The following is a 24,495-nucleotide window of genomic DNA, read 5'->3' as shown; positions in this document are numbered from 1 at the left end:
TAAGTTTGCTTATAAACTTCCTTTATATCTATGTTACAAAAACACCAGACTCATTCATATATATATATATATATATATATATATATATATATATATATATATATATATATATATATATATATATATATATATATATATATATATATATATATATATATATATATATATAAACATATGATCCTAAAAATGTAAGCCTCTATTGGTGGCCTTCTAAAAGAAGTTGATCAAACTCCATCCACACAAACGGCTATAATTTATGATTGTATTAATGTTTTAGAACATTCCCCAGTTTTACCACACACCTGTAAATTACAGAGAAATCAACAGCTCAGAGGTAAAATGGGAGAAATGCTTCACTGCCAATTATTATAGAGTATTTGTGTGGATGTTAGTTCCCTATTGTCTCACATGTACATCAAAATATTGACGTCTAGCGAATGGAAAACGATCCTCAACAAAAAGAACAAGTATGATTCACACTATAAATGTACGTGTTATATCTATAAAATTACAATGAATCCATATCCTCATAAAACACATTCATGTGTACCTAAGATGAGTCGGAGCCCAACGATGAGCAAATACAAAGACCCATCATAAAGCTAGTGATCAGTCAGTTTATATCCATTAATTTGCGAATACATGCTAATAATTTAGAGCCAAAGCCATTCAACGTAGTATATACTGGCTAAAGCCTACGTTGTTACTTGTTCAATACGAAAAAAGACAAAAAAAACTTAAATAAAATTTAAAACTGCGGCCTGTAGTTTGTCACGCAAAGGGAATGCGGAAGCATAACGCGGCTAACTAGCACGTTAGCAAGGATAAAAAACGTATTTGAAAGGTTTTCCCTACACTGTAAAATTACTGTAGCCAATATCTTTTTGGTTCATGTTGCACGTTGAGCTGCATTAAGTGAACTCCGGGAGACTCGGTTTGAGCCGCTGGTATCCCGAGGTAAACTTGTTAGCACTAATAGCAGTTTTAATATGCGACTAGAATCTGACAAGCTAATGCCAGCCGGTGCAGTTAGCATTAGCCGGCAACTAAGCTTTTTCGAAGCCCTATTTCGTATATAAAGACCGATACTGCATATTGACGATACAAACGCCACCTTCTAATATAAAGTGTACACATAAAATTAGATGACCATGAAACGTTTCGGCAAAACTTCGTGAAAAATTCGATAAAATAGCCAACATTTGTTGCTAGGCTAACACGCTAGTGAGCGACCGGCTCGTTAGCCCAGAATTCGGTTGACGGATGCGGAGTCCAAACAGGCGTGAGGTGAACTCCAGTATGCCGCAGTTAGTTTGTAAAAAAAGAGCATTGTTTTTTAAAAACACAGACAAGGACACGCACTTTTCCACTGTCTAGTGTCAATTCCTCAAAATGGGGTCTGCTAACGTACGTCTCCGCCATTTTGTGACAGGTTTTTCATTGAGCAAAGGGGTACGTGTAATGGTTGAATGTAACCCCATCAAGAAGATATCCGCTTGGCAGTTAGAGGGAAAAGGGATCAGGAGTAATTTTCACCATCCCGTGAGATAAAAGTCGTTTTGAAGTATCCAGCAAGGGATTGGGCAGCTTACCACTGCGTTTACATTTCTACAGCAACCAACAGCACCACAAAGAACAAACTAAATACTAACAAACAAATGTGAACTGTCACAATTAACACAACAAAAATTAACACTATGGACTGGTGATTATACAGTTTAATTAAACTAAATACAAATATTAATTTAGTCTGATTATGTATCTTTTTTATTTATTTTAAATACCCCCAAATTCATAATACTGATGTAAGTGTAATTTCTTCCTAATTTAACCATATTGACAATGTGCATGTAAAAGTCATTCAGTGTGACATGTTTCAGACAATCTCCCTGACCTTAGCTGCACTGTAATATGAGACTGTAATGTCATAATAAATATTTGTCATGAAAATGTAACCCGTAGGTACTTTCACAAGTAAAATCAACAGCCAGAACAAGGAAAATGCATTGACCGAGAAGTACTGAAATATATGAACCAATGTAAAACTGCACTCAGTGGTTTCATAGTACCAAGTTAGGATTGTTATCCATAAAACAGTACAAGTGCACATTACTTGTGTGGACATAGAACTTGTTTTTCTTCTCTCTGAAATGTTCCATTTAATTTCTGCAAGAAAATATTAAGTCTGAATCATGTGTTACAACCTTATAATGGATTTTAAAAGTCCTGCAGACACTTGTCACGTAAAAAAAAATCAACCAGACTTATATTCCACAACATTTCTTTGGTCTTTGTGTAATGACTAGATCATTATAGGTTGACAAAAGTTTTTTTGTTCTTTTTTACTTAATTTAAGTATCATCAATGGGATTAATACTGCTACTCTTCTAATGATAATCTTGAGTGTAGTTTTGTTTTATCTCAGCCTAGAAAAACCGTGTTTTGCAAATAAAATATTGGGTTGCCCTCCATTACACGCCTGGTTGAGATAACAAGAGACCTATGTTAATTAGTGTTATCCCCTCCCCCCACGGGACATTTCCAAGTACCCTCCTGACCCTTTTTCAAGGGAGAGACGAGTTGTCAGACGGTCCCTAAAAAAGAAAACAGTCTCTATTGTTCCAGCACCCGCTCTGCTCTGGACGGTGCAGTGCCGCCTAAGGCCGCAGAGGGCGCTGCACGCATGGCAGGCCGGGCTCCGCGGCCTTCTCATCTTTTTGTCTGAGAACTGGATCCCTCTGCCGCTCTACAGTGTGTGCGATAGCCTCGGAGCTGCGTCCGTAACACACTGTCAAACCACTCCAAACGAATACAACCGCGACCAAAAGCATTAATTCAACACCTTCTGCCATGGCGTTTCTAATCCGCCGGTAAATCGGTCGTATTTGTGACTGTTCGTTGGAACTTAGTCCGGGCTTGAATCGGGCTGGCTTTCTGTGTGCATCAGTCTTTATTAGCGAGCTGCCGCTCTTCTTGCTATCAGCTATTTCTTTAACTTTTTAAACACTCAGCTTCGCGAATGACTGAGCGCCGGCGGAGTATGGGATCCTTGGTGTCTTAAGAAGCGACTGAAGTGGGGTTTAACCGTTTTTGCATGCAAAAACAATGGCAAATTCGACGGGGAAAAATCTACAAGATCAGCGAAGGAAAGGACAGGCTTTCCTGGACGAGCTGCGGCAATTTCACCAAAGCAGAGGGTGAGATTGGGGCGTCTTTACTCCCAAGAAATATAACTTTAAATAATCATCGGATGGAGCCGTGAGTAACTCAGAACTGTTATTTAAGCATAAATGTATTTATTTCTTGTGTTATCCCCTCAGATCACCGTTCAAGAAGATTCCTATCGTGGGTGGGAAAGAGCTGGATCTGAATGCTCTCTATGTCAGAGTCGTCTCTTTAGGTGGATTCGCTAAGGTGAGTGGGAACTAAAAGTGGATTTTCTCCACACTCTGCCGTCTGTGGACTCCCCGGTGGACCACTCTGCAACTCCGTGTATACAACCCGGGACAAGTGTAACCCTCTGTAAAAGCGTTAGTGGGTCGGTGTTGGCCTTGTGCTAGTTTGCCATGTATCTCTATGCAATGTGGTGGCTTGTGTTGTTGTGTGGTTTGAATTGAGAGTCCAACCGCTCGGAGTCAGAGTGCAGTTGGAGCGACTCAAAATTAGCGGGCACGTTTAACATCGATTATCGGCACGGAGCCCGGCCTCAGAAAAACACCGCTAAGGACATAGCCTTTCGCCCGGGCTTTTACCGGTAGTTTTCTCCCAGGAAAGCTTGGTTTTTCTTTCTGGCCATAGCCATCTTTCTTCGGCTTCATGGCTGATCACAAAATGTAGGCCTCACAGGCCCATGTAGTGAATACAGTAAACGGTACCAAAACCTACTCCAAAATAAAGCGGGTCGCTGCAAGCTGAAGCATTTGTCGTTTGATGGAGACAGTTTGTTGGAGTTTCGCCGCGTTATGTTTTCACGCCAAAATAGAAAAGTATAGTTAGCTTGTTAGCTATACTGCTAACTAGCCTCAACAGTAACGATAGTATCCTAAAGGGAGTCAGGCACTTGTACTTACTGATGTGACAAATGTAACTATGCTTACATTACAGACATATTAGCAGATATTTAAGTGTTATTGCACCAAACTGCTAAGGAAGCATTTTCCCTTTAAACGTTTAAATGTATTTAGATACAGTTTGCTAAAGTTATTGATTAGGGATTGTGATATTGCCTCATTGGGGGAACCTGTAGCAGACCAGATGGCTGCAGTGGAACCGCTCTTTTTACAGTTGCCGGTGTTTTATATCCTAACATTCATTTCCCTCTTTCAGGTCTCTGACAAAAACCAATGGATTGAACTTGGAGAAGAATTTAATTTCCCAAGGTGTTGTTCCAACGCTGCATTTGCTTTAAAACAGTACTACCTTCGGTAAGTAGCATGGCCATGCAGCTCCCTTCCTTTCAGGTAGCATGTGGGAAGTGTTTACAAATGTTAGATGCAGTCAGCAGGATCTAGCCTCTCCACTCTGCTCAGAAGCGGCACTGGTAGGACTACTATGAAGGCACAGACACGTTTATGGTTTGGACATTTGGAAATGGAAAGGTGGATACCTACCCATTTGGCTTTCTTTGTTTGTTCTCTGTATTTTTAAATGTGGAATATTACTATGAACACTTGAAGAGGGTTTTCTTTACAGTGACCCAAAGTTATGAAGTTATGATATGTCTGGACAGCTCTGGGTGGTGTGGTCAGAGGGCATTTGAGTTGATACAGCACTGCTCTGATCTGGTTGCTGTAATGTTTGTAGCTCGTAATGTTCAAGTCAGCTGCAAGTGATGGGAGCCTTGTGTAAAAGCAGCTCTCCCCAACAGCTGGCATTTGTGGTTTCGGTGTTGCTACCGCCTTTGCACTCCTTTTTCTTTCCTCAGCGATTGTTTCCATCACTGGCACCTGTCTTTAGGGAATTACACCTCTGTAGTAGAGAAGTGCTTGTAGCCTCTCATGGATATTTAACTGGCAACTGCAGGTCATTGGTTGATATAATACAAAGCAGCTAATTATCTGTACATTTCTATCAAGCCTGCTTTTGATGCAAGACATTGTAAGAATAGCAGCTAATTTGATAACTGTACACAACTGACGAGACTTGTAGCTACTTAAACGGCTACAAATAACCATCAGCATTGGCTGCAGGGGAGAAACACCTCAGGCACATTTCATCATGCAGTATGGTGCTGCTCAAATTAAAGTTCCTACTATACTGGCCACAAAGAAACATTGTTAAATGGCTCCATATCTGTGTGCTACATAGAATAATGTAGTTCTTTTTCTTAGAGCAAGAGGTTGTGTAATTGAGTGTAATTGTCTGCTTGGAAGGTCAGGTGAAGTTCACAAGGCAGTGATTTAGGTTAGTCTGTTCAGTGGAAGTGGCAAAAGTGCAAAGTGTTTTGGGTTAGTGCAACCTTGTTAATATGAGAAAATAGTGTCTTATACCCAATAAAGTACAAATTCACAGAGTCATCTTGACATCTGATTTTTTTTTTTTTTTTTTTTTTTTTTGAGTCTGTAAAAAGCCATCTTGGCAAAACACAATACACTACTCGTTTTTATCTTCAGCCAGTAGTAGTTTATAAACATCAGAATGCTTATACCCTATACTATAGAAGACAAAATAACAGTGTCTTAGAGGTTAGGTTTTATGAATATATTTACATGTGCTTCAGAGAATTGCTAAAACAAGGAAGGACACTTGTTTTATCCCACCTTAACCTTAAGAGCAATTGCAATTATAATCTGTGAAAATATTTTTGAAAGCCAAATGTGACTTATGGCAAACAGTTTGCCAACCAACAAACTGAATATCCCACTCATATCGCGACAGCAGTTGGAAATGCACTGTAAAGTTTACCTAAGGCAGCTCAGCGTAGTGGATGGCAGTTGAATCAAGACAAGTCTAGCCAGCTGCTACCTCCAAGGCTGATGATAAAGAGACTATCCTCTCCTCCCTCATGCTTTTCTGCTGACAGAGTTCGATCAATCCAAGACTAGAGGAAAACAGAAAAATAATTTTCTTTTCATTGACCAGTTCTTCAACACAAAAGTGGTTGATGAATGTATTTTGTACACTCTTTGGGAAATTTAATTTTCCTTTATCCAGGAAGGACAGAGGTTATTGTCAGTTACTTAGTCGATATGTGTTTGCTGGATCTGGTTTCAAATTTAGTCTTTTGCTCAAGGACACTCGAGCAGGAAGTATGCCTTCTCATATCAGGTGTTAATCTTCATTCTGCAGTTGAATGGCCATCTGTAACCACTGACTAATAAACCATTTTAAAGCTGTGTATGCATTGTGACAACTTATGTGTTTAGTAAGATATGTTTACCGTAATATTATAACGTGATTCTTACCATTTTTTTTGTCCAGGCTTTTGTTGCCTTCACCACAGATATCTTCAAGTTGTGATTCAATAATATGCCTTTAAATGAGTTTACAGGTAGGAGTGAAGGCCACAGTGTTGCTGCAGGAATCAAACGCATGTCTATGCTGCTCAAGGATACTCTGTCTGTTGACAGAGTTTTCCTGCTCTCCTGTGTGAATGAATAGGATGATCATGATGTAGCTCTGGTCAGCACTTCCCACTCAGAGTAGAGTAATAAGCAGCAGTGAAGTCCACTGCCAGCTCCCGCTCTTGTCTATTTGATATCTGAATGTCACTCAGTAATAAGTGGTGATGCTTGCCAGAACCATTTTTGAGCTCATTTTCAACTTGTTGAAGCACTCCTTTGACTTGAGTCCTACCAATCGTGCTGATTCTGTTTCAGCTTTGGGGGCGGCAGGATTCACACTCTGGATCAAAGCAGTGGCATCACATCACACTGACACACTAAAGGGCACTGTACGGTCAAAACGCAGCTCTGTTTCCAGTTTGCTTCATTAGCGAGACTGTAGTAACAGATGCAAACATCTTTGAGGAATGTATAGAAAAGAAACTGAAAGACTTATTGATTAGTGAAGTAAGCAGTGAGAAACTGTTACATAAAATTGTTGTTCTAAAGGCTTTATTTAATGTTATGAACATGGATATATCAGACTGTTGCATATATTCCTGGATTGGGTTAGGCAGGTTAAAGTGTTCTTTAAGTTTTCCTGATTACGCTGGTTTGGGGTATTTTTCTTTCCAAGTGATACTTTGGTGTTTTGTTTATATTATCAGTTCATATAATTTGTGAGAGTATTTGGTCTCATTGTGGTAGGGGTATCCTAATTTTTCTTATCAAACATTCTGTTTGCATGATTTCAAACTAATTTTATAGTGAAAGAAAGATGTTTTGAAATAAGGGTGCTTGTGTTGCTACAGCATACTGTACACAGAAGCCAGGTAGGGTGATATATGCCCTGGGGTCAACCTTTATTTGCCCTCTTCACCGCATACCTATTGGGAGGAAGTCAGGCCCAGGAGGCAGTGACATCTAGGAACTGCTCCTTCAATCCACTGTGGCACCTTGTTAGCAGTTTAAGGGTTTGTTTCTCTGCAGATTTAGATATCCCGTCATCTCCAGTGGCATCTTGATGTGAGGAATAATATTCTTCCAGATATCACTTGACATGATTAAGCCAGACCTTGATTTGGTGAGAACATGTGGATGTGATCTACTAAATGTATTTGTAGTATCAGGAGTAGAGCAGTGAAGTAAAGATCAGATTTCACCTCTTGACCTGTGGTATATTATGAGCAAATTAGGCTTTTGGCTTTGCTGCCAAGGCCCATATTTACAGTCCACAGTGATAATGGAGAAAGAAAACAGCACTTGCATATGCCTTTTACTGCTGAATCAACCACTGCCATGTAGTGTTTCTTTTTTAAAGTTAAAAGTCGCTGCTTCTTGCACAGCAAAATGATTACTGCACACTTTTCATCTGTCACCCTAGCTGTTTGCAATGCTGTTTATGTTCAGAATCAGATTCACTAGTTTACTCACTGCAGTATTTGAATTTTCACTTTTGTTGTTTTTACACCAAGAGGGGTAACTACGGGCTTCTCCATAATTTCTTGGTTTTAACACTACTTGAAGTACACAAACTTCTCATGACCTTAGTAATTAGACAGTGGTGAAGTTGTCATGTGAATTTGAGCATGATGTACCTCTGCTGGTCAAAAACTTTAATGCACCTCTTTTCCTACTTTAATTGAAATTTAAGCAATTTAGTTTCAGCATATGTCCTAGAAATGAACAAAGGTGTGGTTATTGAAAGTAGTATTTTTCAGGGACCAAGTAATGGTTTTATATCCAATAGTTTTTCTGCAGGAGTGCAAGTAAATGAAACCTTAAAGTTGTTGCAAACAGTTCTTACAGATGTGTCAACGTTTGCAGATTAGTTACAAACCCCCTTGTCTCTATAAAAGTAGGTTTACCATGCATGGTGGTACTACACCGTTTGAAACATTATTTGGTCAATATTACACTATGGGCAGTGCTATATTGCTATCATAATGGCAAGAATTAACAAAGGAAGTCAGACTATTATCACCATTAAAAGGCTTTCATTTAGAGAAAGTTATCATGTTCTAAACATTTTACTGGATTAAATGAAAGGCAACCATTACGACAGTGAGGAACATAATTTTATATGCCACCTGTATTGTGGAGTAGCACGTCAGGAGACCTGTCATGAGACTTAACTTATATCTGAACCTAATGGACTGAATTGTAATAAGATTGGTATAGAACAATGAAAGTCAATGTGTTTATTAATTTATACATTTATGTATTAACATACTGAAGTGCTACTTGTAGTCATTGGTTTTGGATTGTGTGATATTTGAGTGCTATATTACATTCTGGATTGTCTTGATCACAGGAAATGGTTTGTAGGAGTAAGACTGCAATTGGGTGAGTGTTTAAGTCAGCCCTTCCCAGTCTCATCCCCTTCTGTTATCTGCCACTTACTGTTTTCAAGTCACCCTGATGACATGAAATTATAACAGCAACCTCTGGGCTGCAATGATATGTTGAAATTCTATCAATAAGGCACATCTGCCTGGTTTCCTTTTTCCTTTGTGGAGAATTTATCCATTTGAATGCCAGGGCAAGCCTCCTTACATGCAATTTTTCCAACAAAATAAGTTTCTCTGAAATTACTGGCAAAGGCAACATTGCTCTGTCTTTGGTTCAGCAGTGCCCAATTTGACTGATTTGGTTTCAAGAAATACGAACAAACCAAAGCCCTTGTATACCCTAATCATTGTAAGTGTACAGTTGTAGTGGTTTTGCCCCCTGAATAAACACTCATTGTAATATTTATCAACATTAAACCTGGCTACAGTTTTTGGATTAATCTTAGTTTTAATGCAGAGAATTTGCAGTGATGGGTTTTAGAATTACATTGTTTCAGTCTTGAGTGTTCATTTTTCTTCAATTAAGGCACTTTTAATTTTGTCAGTTAATTACGTAAAAAAGCTTTATGAAGCAAAGTCTGTTAACACTGTGTTTACTTGAAAGGAACAATAAACAGCCCAGCTTTACACCTCACATTTTGCTGGATTTCTCTGCTTGGCATGTGTTTATTTTCACACCTGTTAATGAGATTATTCTGGTTACCAGCGTGCTTGTTTGTCCTACTCTGCTGACTTTATGTCGATAGATTCTCCTGCTCAGTTGAAACATCTGGATGAAGTGGCCTTTGATCTGGCTTATGTTAACTGTGTTTTTTTTTTTTTATTTTCCCCCTGCCTCATCTGAGCTGCTGATAAGACTTGATGTGGACTGTTTCTGCTTTTTGAGCTTGTGTAGTTACTGATTTAAAAAAAAAAAAAAAAAAAAAGTCTGGTAGAGGATAGTTACTGTCATAGATAACACCTGAAGGCTGTTGAGACTTTGTGTTTTAGCCTCTCTGTAATTTGACCTGCCCTCCAGCAGTGTTGGCCACCACTGATAGCATAATCTGCTTCCCTCAGTCTCTTTGCTAACCAGCAGACGGGCAGATCTGCTTTGGACTTGACAGCGGAGAGACTATGGTTGTTTAAGCTGCTAGTAACTTTTAATGAGTGTCACACAGGCTGTGGATCTCAGAAATAAAACTACTTTACTGGGTAAGTTTATTTAGTAAATGACTCAGTCTTCTGATGGTTTGGATAATGTATGACTGTCACACATTTTAGAGTGAAAAAAGCCTAATTTTTCTACTGTCCCTAACGTTGTCTAATAATTTTGTACAGAAAAAGAAAAACAATTTGGACCCTCACCGCGTGAACCCCCCTTCCCAATTTATGATGAATAACAGTGACAGAAAAGGTGAAATCCATTTCTCACAAATGAACAGCAGCTGCACAGCTAGGGATCAACTTTTTATTTCTTCTGACCATGCAGTCATAGTGACAGTGAAGACACAGAGTAAGCACTTCAAAGCAGCACCGAGAGGCAGGATTGATATTTGGGAGAAAAAGTGGCGGTAAGAACAGAGAGGTGGCTTTTTTCTTTCACTAACAAAAATGTAAAATGGACATAGTAGTCTAAGGTAGAAGGTAGCTTAGCGATTTATTGCCAAGAACATGGTGTATCTTTACACCGTTGAAAAGAAAACTCATAAATATGAACTTAGACCAAGGAAAGCGTACCATTTAGGAAGGGCCATTACCAACCCTCACCACTATCTCCCAAGATGCACAAGGCTTGACCCTCCAATAATAAGCCCTTTTTCCCTTGACAGGGAAATTGAATCTTTGTGGTGGGTACCTGTGTGGAGGGAAAAAGGCCTAGTGTGAACTCAGGGACCACTGCAAACCAAAACATTACCATGATGCTGAAACTTACCAGTTAGAAAAGCTGAATTCAAGCTGAGTGCCATGAGAAAAAATGATATACACTTAAGTCCAAAATTATTCATACCCCTGTCAAATACAAGGAATTTGTAAAAAAAAAAAAAAAAAAAAAATTCAGTTGCACATTAGTATTTCATCTTGGATTTCATATAAATAGGACACACAAGAAAGTCTGAAGCCATAACTAATTTATCTAAGAAAGTGTAAAGAAACATCTTTAACAGGGTGAAAACAAAAAATCACAGTTCCAAATTATCCATACCCTTTCTCAATAATCAATTGCAAACCCCTTTTTTTTTTTTTTTTATCACAGCCTCCAAATGATTTTTGTAATTGCTCACACGTTTCTTGCAAGTATCTGCAGGAATTTTGGACCATTCCTCCTTTGCAAATGTTTCAAGATCCTTGAGCTTGGAGGGTTTCTGTGCTGTCACCTGTTTCTTGAGCTCCATCCATAGGTTCTCGATGGGGTTTAAATCAGGACTCTCACTTGGCCACTTCATAACATTAATCTCATTGTCCTGGAACCATTTCTTCACCACCTTGGCTGTATGCTTTGGATCATTGTCCTGCTGATAGGTCCAACACTCCCCCAGGTTCAGGTTCTCTGCTGCCTGCTTGAGGTTTTCTTCAAAATTCTTAATATACTGCTTTTCTCTCATGATGCCTTTCATTTTAACCAAGTTGCCAGGCCCGTTTGCAGAAAAGCAGCCCCACAGCATGATACTTCCACCTCCATATTTCACAATAGGGACCGTGTTCTTTGGCTTTTAGGCTTTGCCCTTCTTTCGCCAGATGAAAGCCACATCTCTGTGCCCAAAAAAGCTCAATTTTTGTTTCATCTGACCACAAAACAGATGACCAGAAGCTTTTGTCTTTCTCTAGTTACTTCTTTGCAAAGGTCAAACAAGCTTTTACATGCTTTGGTTGAAGCAGAGGGGTCTTTCTTGGTCGATGTCCATAGAGACCATTTTGGTGCAGTATCCGCTGGAGTGTCTGCCTTGATAATCACACCACTTGCACTCAGTTCCTTCAGGACAGCCTTGGTAATAGACCTAGGATTGTTTTCAAAATCTCACTTGATCTTTCTGGCAAGTCAAGATGACACTACTGACTTGTGACCACGTACTTTGAGGTTTTTGACTGTGAAATTTTTGGTACATCCTGATGATACTTTGCCGTTGGCACCTGAAATTGTTTGGCAATTTTTTTGTACCCTTTTCCTTCCTTTTTGGCATTTTCAATGCATGCGCTCAAGTCCTGAGTAGTCCTGAGCTCTTTGGTCTTTGCCATGGCAAGTCTTGCATTGACTTGAAAATGACTGAAATGTCACAAGGAAGTCTACTTTTATAGTCAGAAATATGGTTAAAAAACAAAAACTCAAACATTGAAAACAAAATTAAACACTTTAAACTCTTACAGACAAGGATTTGTTTGAACATCCTATGGCTATCTGTCTTGGTATCACTGGGGTATGAATAATTTTGGACATACTGTCTTTTTGTCAAAGTTTAATTTAACACCTTTAACAGTGTTACTTCACATAACATAATTGGTTGTGGTTCCAGACTTGCCTGCATGTCCTATTTATGTCAATCTGAGGTGAAATATACTGATGTGTACCTGAAAAAATTAAGGAATTCCTTGTATTTGACAGGGGTATGAATAATTTTGGAGCTAAGAGTATGTGCGCACGTGCACACACGCACGCACGCACACACACACACACACACACACATTTTGATTATGTATGGTTTGCTCTGCCCCACAGACTAATACAGTACTTGATGTACAACATACAAAAGAGTTAAAGGATAAACTGAACTCCAACATAGTAAGAACAGAACTTAAAAATAAATTGATCCGCCAATATCATCAACATTGCTTCCTTTAAAAAAAAAAAAAAAAAAAAAAATGTAGTCAAAGAATTAAGCAGTGGGACCTTGTACTTGCATGTGTGGACTGTTGTGGCATTTGTAATCTCACAAGCAAGGAAAATTATGGATAGTTAACACAGATAATAGGGGTCAAGTGGTTGCACTTGCACATCTAAGTCCATGTCCAGCAGGGGGCAATCAACTCCTACACTCCTAAAATACCCAGGGTATTTGGGCAGCCAGGCAGCTGAAAATGATTGAAGCCAGGAGTATGTGCACTTGTGTGTTCCAGATGACTGTAAATAAAACCGTTGTATTGAGAGTGACCGTTTGCAGCTGCAAGTGTTCATATTCACCCCCACCTTACCTCACCCCTGCACTTGTTGTAGCATTTGGGGGGAAAGAGAAAATATTTAGGTGACACTGCACACATTTCCCTAAACGGCTGTCATGATGAAAGCCCGGTGGTTTCTGGTGGTTTATTGTTGCATGCTACTCAAATGGGAGGGGACTGATGTTCCTCTAATCCCGCTTGTATGAAAAGGGAAGTGCAGACACGAGCAGCTGCAGTCAACTCCCCCTCCGCCACCCCCTGTTTCTACCCACAGCCTTTTTTCTGCTCGTGCCCAGACAGCGGTTGATGACGCTGCAGTCAGGAGTGGGGCCTATCCCTCCTGCTCTCTCTCTCTCGCACTTCTCTCTACAAATGAAGGTTGAGTGTATTTATAGTCCAGCGTGTCACCCGGCAGCCAGCGGACGGGGGATTACCTTGGCCACGATGAACAAGCGGGGCCTCATTCAGAAACAGGCGCTCGCTTGCATGGTGACTCACGGCCACACAGGCAGAGTTCACCACACTATCACTGCTGAGGTATTTTGGTGTGTGCACTTTGTTTGTTTGTCTGGCACGTTTCACCACAGTATTAGGAGACATTTATCAAAATCAAGAAACCCTAAATCGGTACCTGCATGCCAATGGAGAATTTTTTTTTTTTTTTTTTCTTCCAAATCTAATGTAGACTCATAGTAGACTTATCAGATGAGTGACTCTTCATATGGATGCACAGCTGTTGCTCCAGCCACTTCACTTGTCAGCTGCTGTCTTACACTGAGATTAATCATAGTATTGTCAACTTATAAAATATGCAAAATTACTGAGTTGTTGAGTTGATGTTGAGTTTTTAAACTCTGGAATACAGCCTCTATTTTTATTGTTGATGCAGATTAACTGTGGAACTGTTCCTCATTCATTTAATTTTATGATGCTGCGAGTGTATGAATGAGAGGCAGTACTTCCACTAGGCACATGTCTTATACCAAGTGGATCATGCTTGACTGCAGTTTAAGGGAAGTACTCATTATAACTGTAAAATCCCCCTAAATGTTGGATTTATATTTTACATTACAACTTATAAATAATGATTATGAGCAGTAATAAATGGGTAGAACCCCTGTATTCAGGTCATTTGTGTGTGCACCTAGTGAAGGTACATTTGTGCATTATGCTGTCTTGAATCAATATGATCTTGAGTTTCTGCTTGTTGTAGTGGTATGTTGGCATCTGTGAGACTTAACTGACAGTGTAGGAGGTACCGTGGGATCTCCCCTTGGTGATCTGGCCAACCATTGACACTGCTCATACTATAAACCTGTCTGTGTTTCTACTTTGACTGGGTTTAGATTGCATCATTAAAATGTCTTTCTTTTGGACTGACAGCAGACTGCGCAAATAACAACCTGACACTTTATATCATGTCTCTCCTCATTTCTTCCTCTGCTCTTGTCTAACGGTCCATGGGTGATATAAAGTAAAACTACTTTCCTTTGTTTTATGAACTGTTGTTTTGCTCAAACATTTATTTTCTTGACAAGCTATTTAAAAGATCAGATTAGGGAGGTTTCAGGTTTCCCGTCCCAGAACAACAGTAATTTTAAACAGTGAAAAATACAAGGATACCTTCAAGTATATTCCTGCAAACTACATATTCGCATGAGCTGAACAAACCATTAATTAGACCTGTCATTCAGAGTTACAGGTGTCAGAACAGAGAAAGGTATTAATGACACCATCAGAGTATCTATTTCCATGTAGTTTTGTTGGTCCTGATTCTTACTTTAGTGTATCCCGCAAAAATTAATGATTTATCATCTTCAGGCCCTGAAGGAAAATGTCAGCATGTATTAAAAACAAACCTTAATATCTCATGTTTTAGTTTTAAAATACAGCAGAGTCATGACCTAATCCACACCAAGCAAACCTTGGCAAATTGCCTGACTGTTTTACTTCATTTTTTATTTTCCTCCTGCAGATACTTGGAGAAGTATGAGAAAGTCCACCACTTCGGCGAGGATGATGAGGAATCGCAGCCGGGGAATCCCAAAGCCTCTCTTCCAATTGGTGCAATTCCCTCCTCTTATAACTACCAGCAACACATTGTATCAGGTAGGCAGAGACTAAGTCTGCTTCTCGCTTCATTTTCTTCCTCTTCACTCCTCAAACATGTGCTCACTAGTTCACTTTTTGTTTTTGAGGCTCGGTCGCTTCAGTATCAGGTGGGAGGATGAGATTTCTCTTTGCATACTTTGTTGCTCTTACTGTTTCTCATTTGCTCTTTCAACTTCGTCCTGTCCCTCTGTTGCTTTCTGCCACACTCCAACATTTAATCCTCATGCAGGTGTGAGTGCAGCAGAGCATCACTATGTGTTAGATGCTTGGGAAACTGGTCAGCCCACAGGTTGAGAATGAGTTTGACAAATTGTTTTGCTTTGGAAATGCTGTCATAGCAGCTTTTAGGAAAGGCACTGTGGATTTTATATAGAAACAAGAAACTCAAAGCACTATATGATTATTTTCCTGCATTTGCCATGTCATCTCAATAAGAAATGTTTTAATCTTTTGCATGTCTCTTGTTTTCCTTTCCATTTTAACTGCTCTATTTAAGTTGTTGCTGGTTAATTCCACCTGATGCTCTAATTTTCCATAGTGATTTTACTTATAATTTCATAATGAAGGTTCTCTGGAACAATTGAACATGACAGTGATGACACCCTCCTTTTAATATAACTTTTAAAGGGTAGGGTTCAGGCTGAGAATTTTTGCCACATCTGAGCTTTCTTCTAGGTGTCCAGTTTATGAGCCAGCTTATTATAGTTCACATTTATCTCTTTTATTACGCTGTGACTCATTTAATTCAGTTTTTACCTTGCTGGGTTATTCTGTGTTTTGAACCAAGGCTATGCAGCGTATGTTTGCAGTCATTGTTGCCTTTTTAAATAAATCTGCCAGCTCATACCATCTTATTTAGAATTTGCCTACTCAAACAGAAATGATGAATAATTTGAAACCCAGGCAGGCTGCTTCACCATAATAAGAATGGAATTGCGTTGTATTTTCGATTTAATGTCCTCACAAAATCGACCAAGGCTAACCTTTTACACTCAAAACCTGTTGTGAGAACCAAGTGAAGTTTTCAGGTTTTTTTTTTTTTTTTCCCCCCGATGTTGACAGATTAGCTTTATGCAAGGCAAAACATTGTAGATTCATTCAAGTATTTTAAATAGCTTCAGGGTTGGAAAAAAATACGGGTCCTTCCATTTCTGTGTATTCCTCTCATGAAACATATTACATATTGCAATTTTTACAATTTTTCAATCGAATGTTCGGCTCAGGGCTTTATAGTCAATTTGCTGATATCTTGTCGTTCAGTTGGCATGTTAAAGAAATGTACCCTGTGGTGGTGTCTGATTTAGCTCAAGTATGAAGTGCAGTGGATGTTCGTTTACCAATATCTATCATGTCCCACCACAGTTTCATAATGAATCTACACTTCTCAGAATAACTTTAAAAGTATTTGATGTTGAGTTTTCTCCCATTGCTTCAGCAAATTGTCTTTGTAAAACCAGACCAAACCTTACTGCTCAGTTGAGCGCCTGTAGCCAGCAGCTCTGAGTTACACTAGTGAGACGATCAGAACTTGTATTTTCTCAGTAGCAGGAAAACAAATTGCATGCAAACAAAACTCTGCAGGTTAAGGTGGACAAACTGATCACCGACAGAGTACGCGCTGAAAGACTTCACTATCAACAGATTATAAAAGTATACCAGTTTTTGTGTCCAGGCAATATAGCCAGAAAAAATTCTATCTCCGTCTCTGTGCTGCTGGACTGTTTTATGCAGGCCATTGTAGTCTGTGCAGGTTACTGGGATGCTCTGCACAGCACACTGTGCTGGTGTTGGCCTTTGATGCCAACAGCAGGGAGAATCATCTCACTTTGCAATTTAAGCCTTTTTTTTTTTTTTTTTATTTAATTTAATTTATTTTTTTGCATCTTTGACAACTTAATCAGACTAATTTGCCCCTACTTGCCCAGCCCTACCTGCTACACTAGTAACAACACAGCTGTGTTACAGAGTTAATGTAAGCAGAAGATTACTTGTAAATGGCGCCAGTAACAAAGTTTAGGTCTTTCACTGCTACAGAGACTGCAGTCAGCTACTGTGCAGTGTTCGGCCTGTTACACATCTGTTTAGTGCCCATTTTGCTGTTGGAGTCCAGCTGAATTCACTAAAATGCTTGTTTTGTCTTTATCTTATTTGTGTTGGATGGTGTTGACACTACATGTTTGGCTTTGTGCCTGACAATGTACGTTCCATCCATCGTGCACAGTGTTTTTAACAGAGTTCAGAAAAGTTAATCTCAGCCACCGGTAAAAGGTCAAATTGCACTATATATTACTAGAAACTGTATTATTGGTAGTATTTGTCACATAGATAAACTGAATAAATCCTTTGGTAGCACCCCAACCAGATAGTTTTAGTTTATCTGTTCCACTGTGGTTTTTGTGAGATAGATGGACACTACCTCTCCCACACATTCTAACTAGTTTAATGATTTAATACAGTATGTCTGGTCTCAGTTACTGGCTTTGTGGCCGCAGTTTTTTTTTTTTTTTTTACTTGTCCAGCCTAATAGAGACCTACTGGGAGCGGAACACTGGGAATAAGAGGAATTGGAAATTGGATTTTTCACTTTTAAAATTTTGTAGTTCTCGCATACCTGATGGATTGAATGAACAGATCATAACCCCAAACCTCATTCACACACAATGCATGCCACACAGGTTGAATGTTCACCACTGAGCTGCTCTTTGAGGTAACTGACTGTCCTGACAGCGGTTATTGATGAAGGAAAGAAGGAAGTGCTAGTTGGTTTTCCTTCCACTCCAGTTTAGATTAGAACCTCCAGCCTTTTAGTTTCAGGCTTTTGTGTCTGGCTGCTACCTGCTGCACTAATAGACTCCAAAGCACGACCACAGGGGAAACCTTAACGACTAACTCGGTGTGAACTTTGTTGTTTTAGGTTTTTTTTTTTTTTTTCTGTTAGTTTTTCTTACTTGTGCAGTAAAGATCTGAACCTCACACCTCAGTCACTGTAGGGTAGCAACTGTAAATGTAAACAAATAATATAAAGTGCTTGATTATGTGTTGTTTATTGTCAGATCTTTGATATAAAAAAGAACCTAAATCCTTTAATTTAACTCTAGAACCACCAGCGTTCTAATACCCCCTAGACTTGCTGGCTGGTCTTCACATAATACTTTAAATAAGTAGTATGTGATAAATACATCTTGAAATTCAGTTTATATGGTATTCATTTTACAGTTTTAAAAATGGAGGCTGTAACAACTTTGACTTAACTGACAATAAAGAATCACAGTGTTCCCTAGTAATGATTAATTTGTATCATGGCTCTAAAGCATAAAATATTTCTTTTCATTTTAATTCAATTAGATGTACATCACAAGTTGTCTGCGTTTCTAGGCAACCAGGGGAGGTGCAAATGATGAGTAAAGCAGTGTACAGCTGATTGTGTGACAGGTATAAATGACTTCACAGTAGTTGTAGGTATAAATGATTATAGTACGTTGACTTTTCATCCCTCACACCTCTTAAGTCACTAGATGATTAATAAGCACATTTTAGGAATAGTCATGAGTTGAGAGATGAAGATGTTACTTGCTTTTGAAAACTTACTCTGTGGTGATTATAGTGTCAGGAAGCTGCAACCATTTTTCAATTAAAAAATCTTTAAAATCCTACTATTTTTCAATTACATACATTCTTTCTCATTTACTAATGAGTAAAATACTTATAGTATTCAGTGTTGCTCCCACTCCAAAGTTGAAAAGGCTTTAAAAATTGACCATTTTCTGACCACAGATACCCCTTACAGCAGGAGAGCAGACAGATTTTGTACTAGGTTGGCTCGGCAGGTTCAGTGACGGTTAATTATTTGACAGTTGCTCTTGAAATCTCTCACTGAGCTTTGGTCTGCCCTGTTGTCTCGTCGTGTTCTGGTCACAGGCCCGCGTCAACTTTTTAATTCGCTCTGCTCGCAAAGCCTTTTATGTCAAATGGCATGTTGTAAATCAGACCCCTGCACCTCTGCACAGAGCTGGCTGGTGCAGGTGTTGCAGGATGAGCTGAGACAGGCAGCTTTTAGAATGGAGCTGTTGTAATGGCAACTTGACTGAATTACATTTTCCTGCACAACCCTTTTCAGCATGGAAATCCAATTCCCTCAGCAGGATGATCTCTATTATGATTGGTTTCCAGAGGCAACAGTCTACAAAGATTCAAATTGAGCGATCTGCTATATGGAAAGATGACACGTATGCCTACCGAATGATTGATGGCAGAAAATCAATTGTAGGCTGGAAGGAAACTTTGGGTTTTGTGGAGGAAAACCAAGAGATATTTTCGCAAACCAGATCATCGATCATTTAGATCTGCTGAATACTAACATTCAAGGCATGATTCTTCTCCCTCACAGGGCTCTAGTGTTTAGGATTAGAGGTCTTTTAATTATAAAAAGCCAATCATGGTGGTTGACTGAGTCAGAGACAAACACAATTAAAAGTTAGAGAACATTCATGTTCCTCAGTCAGACAAGACATGGCTCATCAAACTAATTTGAACTAAAGACAGCTTTCACTGAACAGCTTAATGCCCCATTTGGTTTGCTTAACTCAGTTAGAGGAAATAAATCTGAGGTAAACCGGCTGAAGGTGTGCAGAGGGAACAGGAGAGACAACTACTAATGTGAACGAACAGACCTGGCTAAGGGCTTTGTTTTTCCTTTTTTTTTTTTTTTTATTTTGACAGGAAAACATGATGTGAAGTTTTCTATCACTATTATGTCTTTTCTTTAAATGGAAAGACATTTGTGGAGGAATGTGACGAGACATTACTGTTGCATCACATGTAAATGAATTGTATGTTGGACATTTTGTCAGTAGTTACTCAAAGGCTGGAACGAGTCGATAAAAATGTGGTAAATCGTTTTATGCCATACACCCACGTACATGTCGCTTACGACAAACTGACATTTTTCTGAGATTTTTCACTACATTTATGTTCAAGTATCCACTTTGGCTTTGAAGTGTGTAGTAACCCTATCCAACTATTGTTTTTTTTCTTTTGTTCTTCTAGACTATCTTCGCCAAAGCTATGGGCTGTCTACAGATTTCGTTCCACCGTGTGACTACAACAAATTGGTGCTGTCTCTCCTTTCGGGCCTACCCAATGAAGTGGACTTTGCTGTTAATGTTTGCACTCTGCTATCCAATGAGAGCAAGCATGCCATGCAGTTGGACAAGGACCCCAAACTGGTTACGTTGCTGCTGGCTCATGCCGGTGTCTTCGATGACTGTACGTTTCCAGCCTCACTCTGACTATACATTTAAACTTTTAATGTTGAACAGCACACAGAATCACAGAAAGCATAGCCTGGACACATTTCACTTTATCTTTTGCACAGATAAGAGCTTTAGTAGAAACTGCCAAAATAAGAGTTTCTGCTCCAGTTGAAAAAGGCACTTTCATACCAGTTGTTACTTTTCTCAACAGTTGACTTCTTACTTATATTTAGGGAAAAATAATTTTCATTTTAAATTGCAGCCAACAAGTGAACTGATTATTCTAGAGTGAAGTCTGTGCAAATATTTTCTCAGTTTCCTGTCTTTTTGTCACCTTTTCATTATGGAATCATGCTTGTTTGAATAGTCCTCTTGAATATAATTTATCAAGGCCAAAGCCAAGTAACACGTGATTCTGCTAACTAGCTCTAATTTCCTGTCTTTTCTCTTGCAGCGTTAGGCAGCTTTTCAGGGGTATTTGGGACGGACTGGAAGGAGAAAAACCTCTCGGGACTTTGTCAGGGTAAAATATTTGATCACTTGCTATATGTTCTGAAAGTTGTTCCTATTAAATGATCACTGCCCTTTTCGTGTGGTAATGACATTTAATTTGATCAGAGCTGGAGCCCCTAGAAATCAAGTTTCTTAACTCACTAAATGTTGCTTTATTTGATGATTTAATTTTTTTTTTTTTTTTTCAAACACTGTAGTTCTGGAAAGAGGTGGTGGAAGACACTGAAGTCAGAGAGCTGATCTGGGACAAAAGCAGCCTAGCACAAGGTGTGTGCGTGCGTGCACACACACACACACACACACACACACACACACATACACAGAGTAATGAAAAGCCAGCTCACTCCAACATCTTCCAATGGTGGATTTATTGACAGCTAAAATGCTCTTACCCAGTCAAGGCTGCAAATGTTTCACAGTGACTTTGAGTTTGTTAGTATAAAACTAAACCTGTTTATTGACAGGTTGTCTCTAATCAACAGGTAAAAGCTGTATAAAAACTACACTGATCATCAGCTTGTAGTTGAGAAATGCAGAACAATTGTCTTTGAACAGTTGCTGTCAGTAATGTGAGCCTACGATTCTCCCTCACTTTCCTGGGATTCTGAAGCTGCTCTGTTCTCTCTGCAGATGATACATCGGGTGAGGGGCACTGGCAGAGTCTCTTTCATCCACCGCGGAACCCAGGTATCGGTGACATGGAGGCCCAGCGGGTGCTACAGATTGCCGTTATCCTACGAAACCTCTCCTTCGAGGAGGCCAACGTCAAGCTGCTGGCGGCCAACCGAACGTGCCTGCGCTTCCTTTTGCTCTGTGCCCACTGTAACCTCATCTCACTCCGACAGCTCGGACTTGACACGTTGGGCAACGTGGCAGCTGAGGTGAGTTATTGAACTTACTGTTTTGTGTGTGTAGAAACTGTTGTGTGGCGTTATACTGCAACAAATACAACTTAAAAGAGGAAAAAAATTTGGGTCACTTCTGAAATGGTGTAAACTGTCTGATAATGGACATTTATTTATGAATATAGGTAACTGTGACACAGTAAAATGCCTTTTCTGAATTGTGTCAGATTGATGTTATTAGAAAACCCACAAACAAACCCACTCAAACATCATTTCTTTTACACTGTTTAGAGCTGTACGATATGACCAAAGTCGTATCTATATAAGTTCATAATCATTTAACAATAAATGTCACAGTATAGCACATTTTATGTAAATTCAGTATGTCAATTTTACAAAATGATCACATAGAAAGGCCTATTTTTAATTAGATTTTTGAAGTTATATATTGGATGTAGATACTCATTCATATTTGCCTATTCCTGTCCCTTTTGTTCCTGTTTTTGGTAAACTGTGTAACAAAATATAATCTGCTAATATATCATAATCATTATGTCTTGTGTGCGCCACAATATGTAAAGTACAGCCTTCTAGTTGATGTTAAACCATTTTCACTCTGAGATATGAGTTTCTTGTTTTGTCTTAACTGGTTGGCGTCCTCCTTAGAATTTGCCTACTCTGTGTCACATTCACTCTCCCTCTGTGTTTGCTTGTGTTGCCTTCATGCAAATTTCCTACGTATATCTGTGCCTTGCAGAAGGATGCATAGTGTCATCGATTTAGACATACATTGAAATTACATTATGATATGATATAGCCACTGCTAACAAATTTGCTAGAATGGTTGGACTGATTTCCATAAATAAGAGCAGTGTCATGACTTTCCATAGTTACTTTACATTGAAATAAAAGATTAGGTCAGACTTGCAATCTTAGTTAATTTGGGACAGACCAGTTGTACAGTATGTTTAGAAATGCTGAAAACTGTAGCTACAGTACCAAATGAATGAGCGCTATGGCTGCCAGATGGTGGTTGTGTCACCTCCAAGCAGGTCTGTTTTTTTTAGAAGTAGATTTACATATTAGAACCAAAGTTAAATATATTCTCTAGCAGTCTCAGACATGCATTCCAAAAAAAGAAGTCTCAATGTAAAAAAAAAAAAAAAAAAAACTGGAAATGGTTAGGAATGTTAGTTGGGAATGTTGCTGCCACAGTGTGGACAACACTTTGTGAATTTTAATATCTTACATATTTATATGAGCCACTTGGAAATGAGCCGACATCAGCACCCTATTTTTAGATCCCTCATGTATAATGTCCCTGATACAATCAGTTAAGCCTTTGATGTTAAAATGGATGGTTGGCTTCTTGGGCACTTTATACATTTTATAGATATGATATGATATGGATTATCAGCTAATGTGTGCATTAAAAATACTCCTGGCAGTGTTATAACTAAAAGAACACCCCTTTTTGCTTGCATGTATATCATTACAAAGCTCATAAATCATTAATGAATGTGCTTTTGATTTCCTAGTCAAGTTGGTGTAACTCTTGTGCCTGACTGGGCTGCAGAATTTAGTCAGAATGTCTTGTTGTAGATATTGTGGCCTATTTCTTGGTTATCAAGCAAAGTGCACAGATTAGTCATCATAATAACTCTTGGACCAGTGTAGCCATTTGCAGTTATATAATTGCAAAGGCTTACTTTACGGTGATTGCAATTGAGTTAATTATGCAGCTCTACCTTTCAGCCTACGTATTTAATGCAATAAAAGAGGTGTGTCTCTTCCACTTAAATATGTGTAACGAAAGCTGCACTTTTTGTTGGCTGTCTGACTGGACCGAGCAGGTATTGACTATACAGTGTCTTACTTCCTGCAGCTCCAGCTGGATCCCGTTGACTTTCGGACGACTCATCTGATCTTTCACACAATCACCAAATGCTTGATGTCCAGAGACAGGTTTCTCAAAATGAGAGGTGGGTCTTCACTGTCAGCATGTTTGCATAAGTAATATTTACCCGTGGTGAAATTGTTCTGTGAGATACTTGTGCCAGGACTGATGATGAGTATGAGCTATTAAATTGAGTTTGTGTCTCTAGCCATGGAAATTCTGGGCAACCTCAGCAAGGCAGAAGACAATGGTGTGCTAATCTGCGAGTATGTGGACCAGGACTCTTACAGGGAGGTAATAATGCTCCTCACCCTGCCTGACCTCATGCTCCTCATGGCCTCCCTGGAAGTGCTGTACCTACTGGCTCAGCTCGGAGAGGTTCCCTGCAGCAAGATCGCCTCTGTCGATCATAGCATAGGTAGGAATCACCTTTAGCAACTCAAAGCAAAAAATGTCACATGTTCTTAGTAAAGGTATGCTAACTCTGTCATTATTTTGTCACCCTAGTGTTTTTTTGCATCAGTAAGAAGTAGGTTTTGACTCTGTGCTGATCCCTGTGTTTTCTTCCCTTTTCACTCTGCCCAGACTTGTTAGTGCGGTTAGTATCAGTTGACCTTCATACGTTTGGACCTGACGCCCTAACAGCAGTGCGGTTGATTGAGCATCAAGCCAACACTGAACAGGCAGCTGAGGTTCGACCACAGCTGGTAGAGCAGGTACCTGCAGCTGTGCAAGGAGCACCAGCACCTGGTGAGTATCTATCACACACTTCTCTTTCTAACTGTTTCTAATGCTGCAGTGTGTGTGAGGTAACAGGTGACTTGTGCTGGAATTACAGCCATTCCTGTA

At 39.3% G+C, this 24,495-nt stretch overlaps 1 protein-coding gene across 1 annotated transcript in view; it reads left to right on the top strand.

Moving 5' to 3' along the window:
• The first annotated feature begins 2,684 nt into the window (after positions 1–2,684).
• The window catches only part of arid2 (AT-rich interactive domain 2), a 30,711-nt gene continuing 8,900 nt past the window's right edge, over positions 2,685–24,495 (top strand). The window contains 12 exon segments of the mRNA XM_030148967.1: positions 2,685–3,197; positions 3,321–3,414; positions 4,327–4,424; positions 15,003–15,136; positions 20,186–20,404; positions 20,846–20,889; positions 20,891–20,914; positions 21,102–21,171; positions 21,535–21,785; positions 23,635–23,731; positions 23,855–24,064; positions 24,232–24,396. Of these exon segments, the coding sequence (XP_030004827.1) occupies positions 3,106–3,197; positions 3,321–3,414; positions 4,327–4,424; positions 15,003–15,136; positions 20,186–20,404; positions 20,846–20,889; positions 20,891–20,914; positions 21,102–21,171; positions 21,535–21,785; positions 23,635–23,731; positions 23,855–24,064; positions 24,232–24,396 (1,498 nt within the window). The 5' untranslated portion in view covers positions 2,685–3,105.

The sequence above is a fragment of the Sphaeramia orbicularis genome, chromosome 12, assembly GCF_902148855.1.
Source record: "Sphaeramia orbicularis chromosome 12, fSphaOr1.1, whole genome shotgun sequence".
In the NCBI taxonomy this organism is placed as follows: Eukaryota; Metazoa; Chordata; class Actinopteri; order Kurtiformes; family Apogonidae; genus Sphaeramia; species Sphaeramia orbicularis.
Note: the sequence above shows the minus strand (reverse complement) of the source record. Positions and strands in the feature narration are given on the sequence as shown.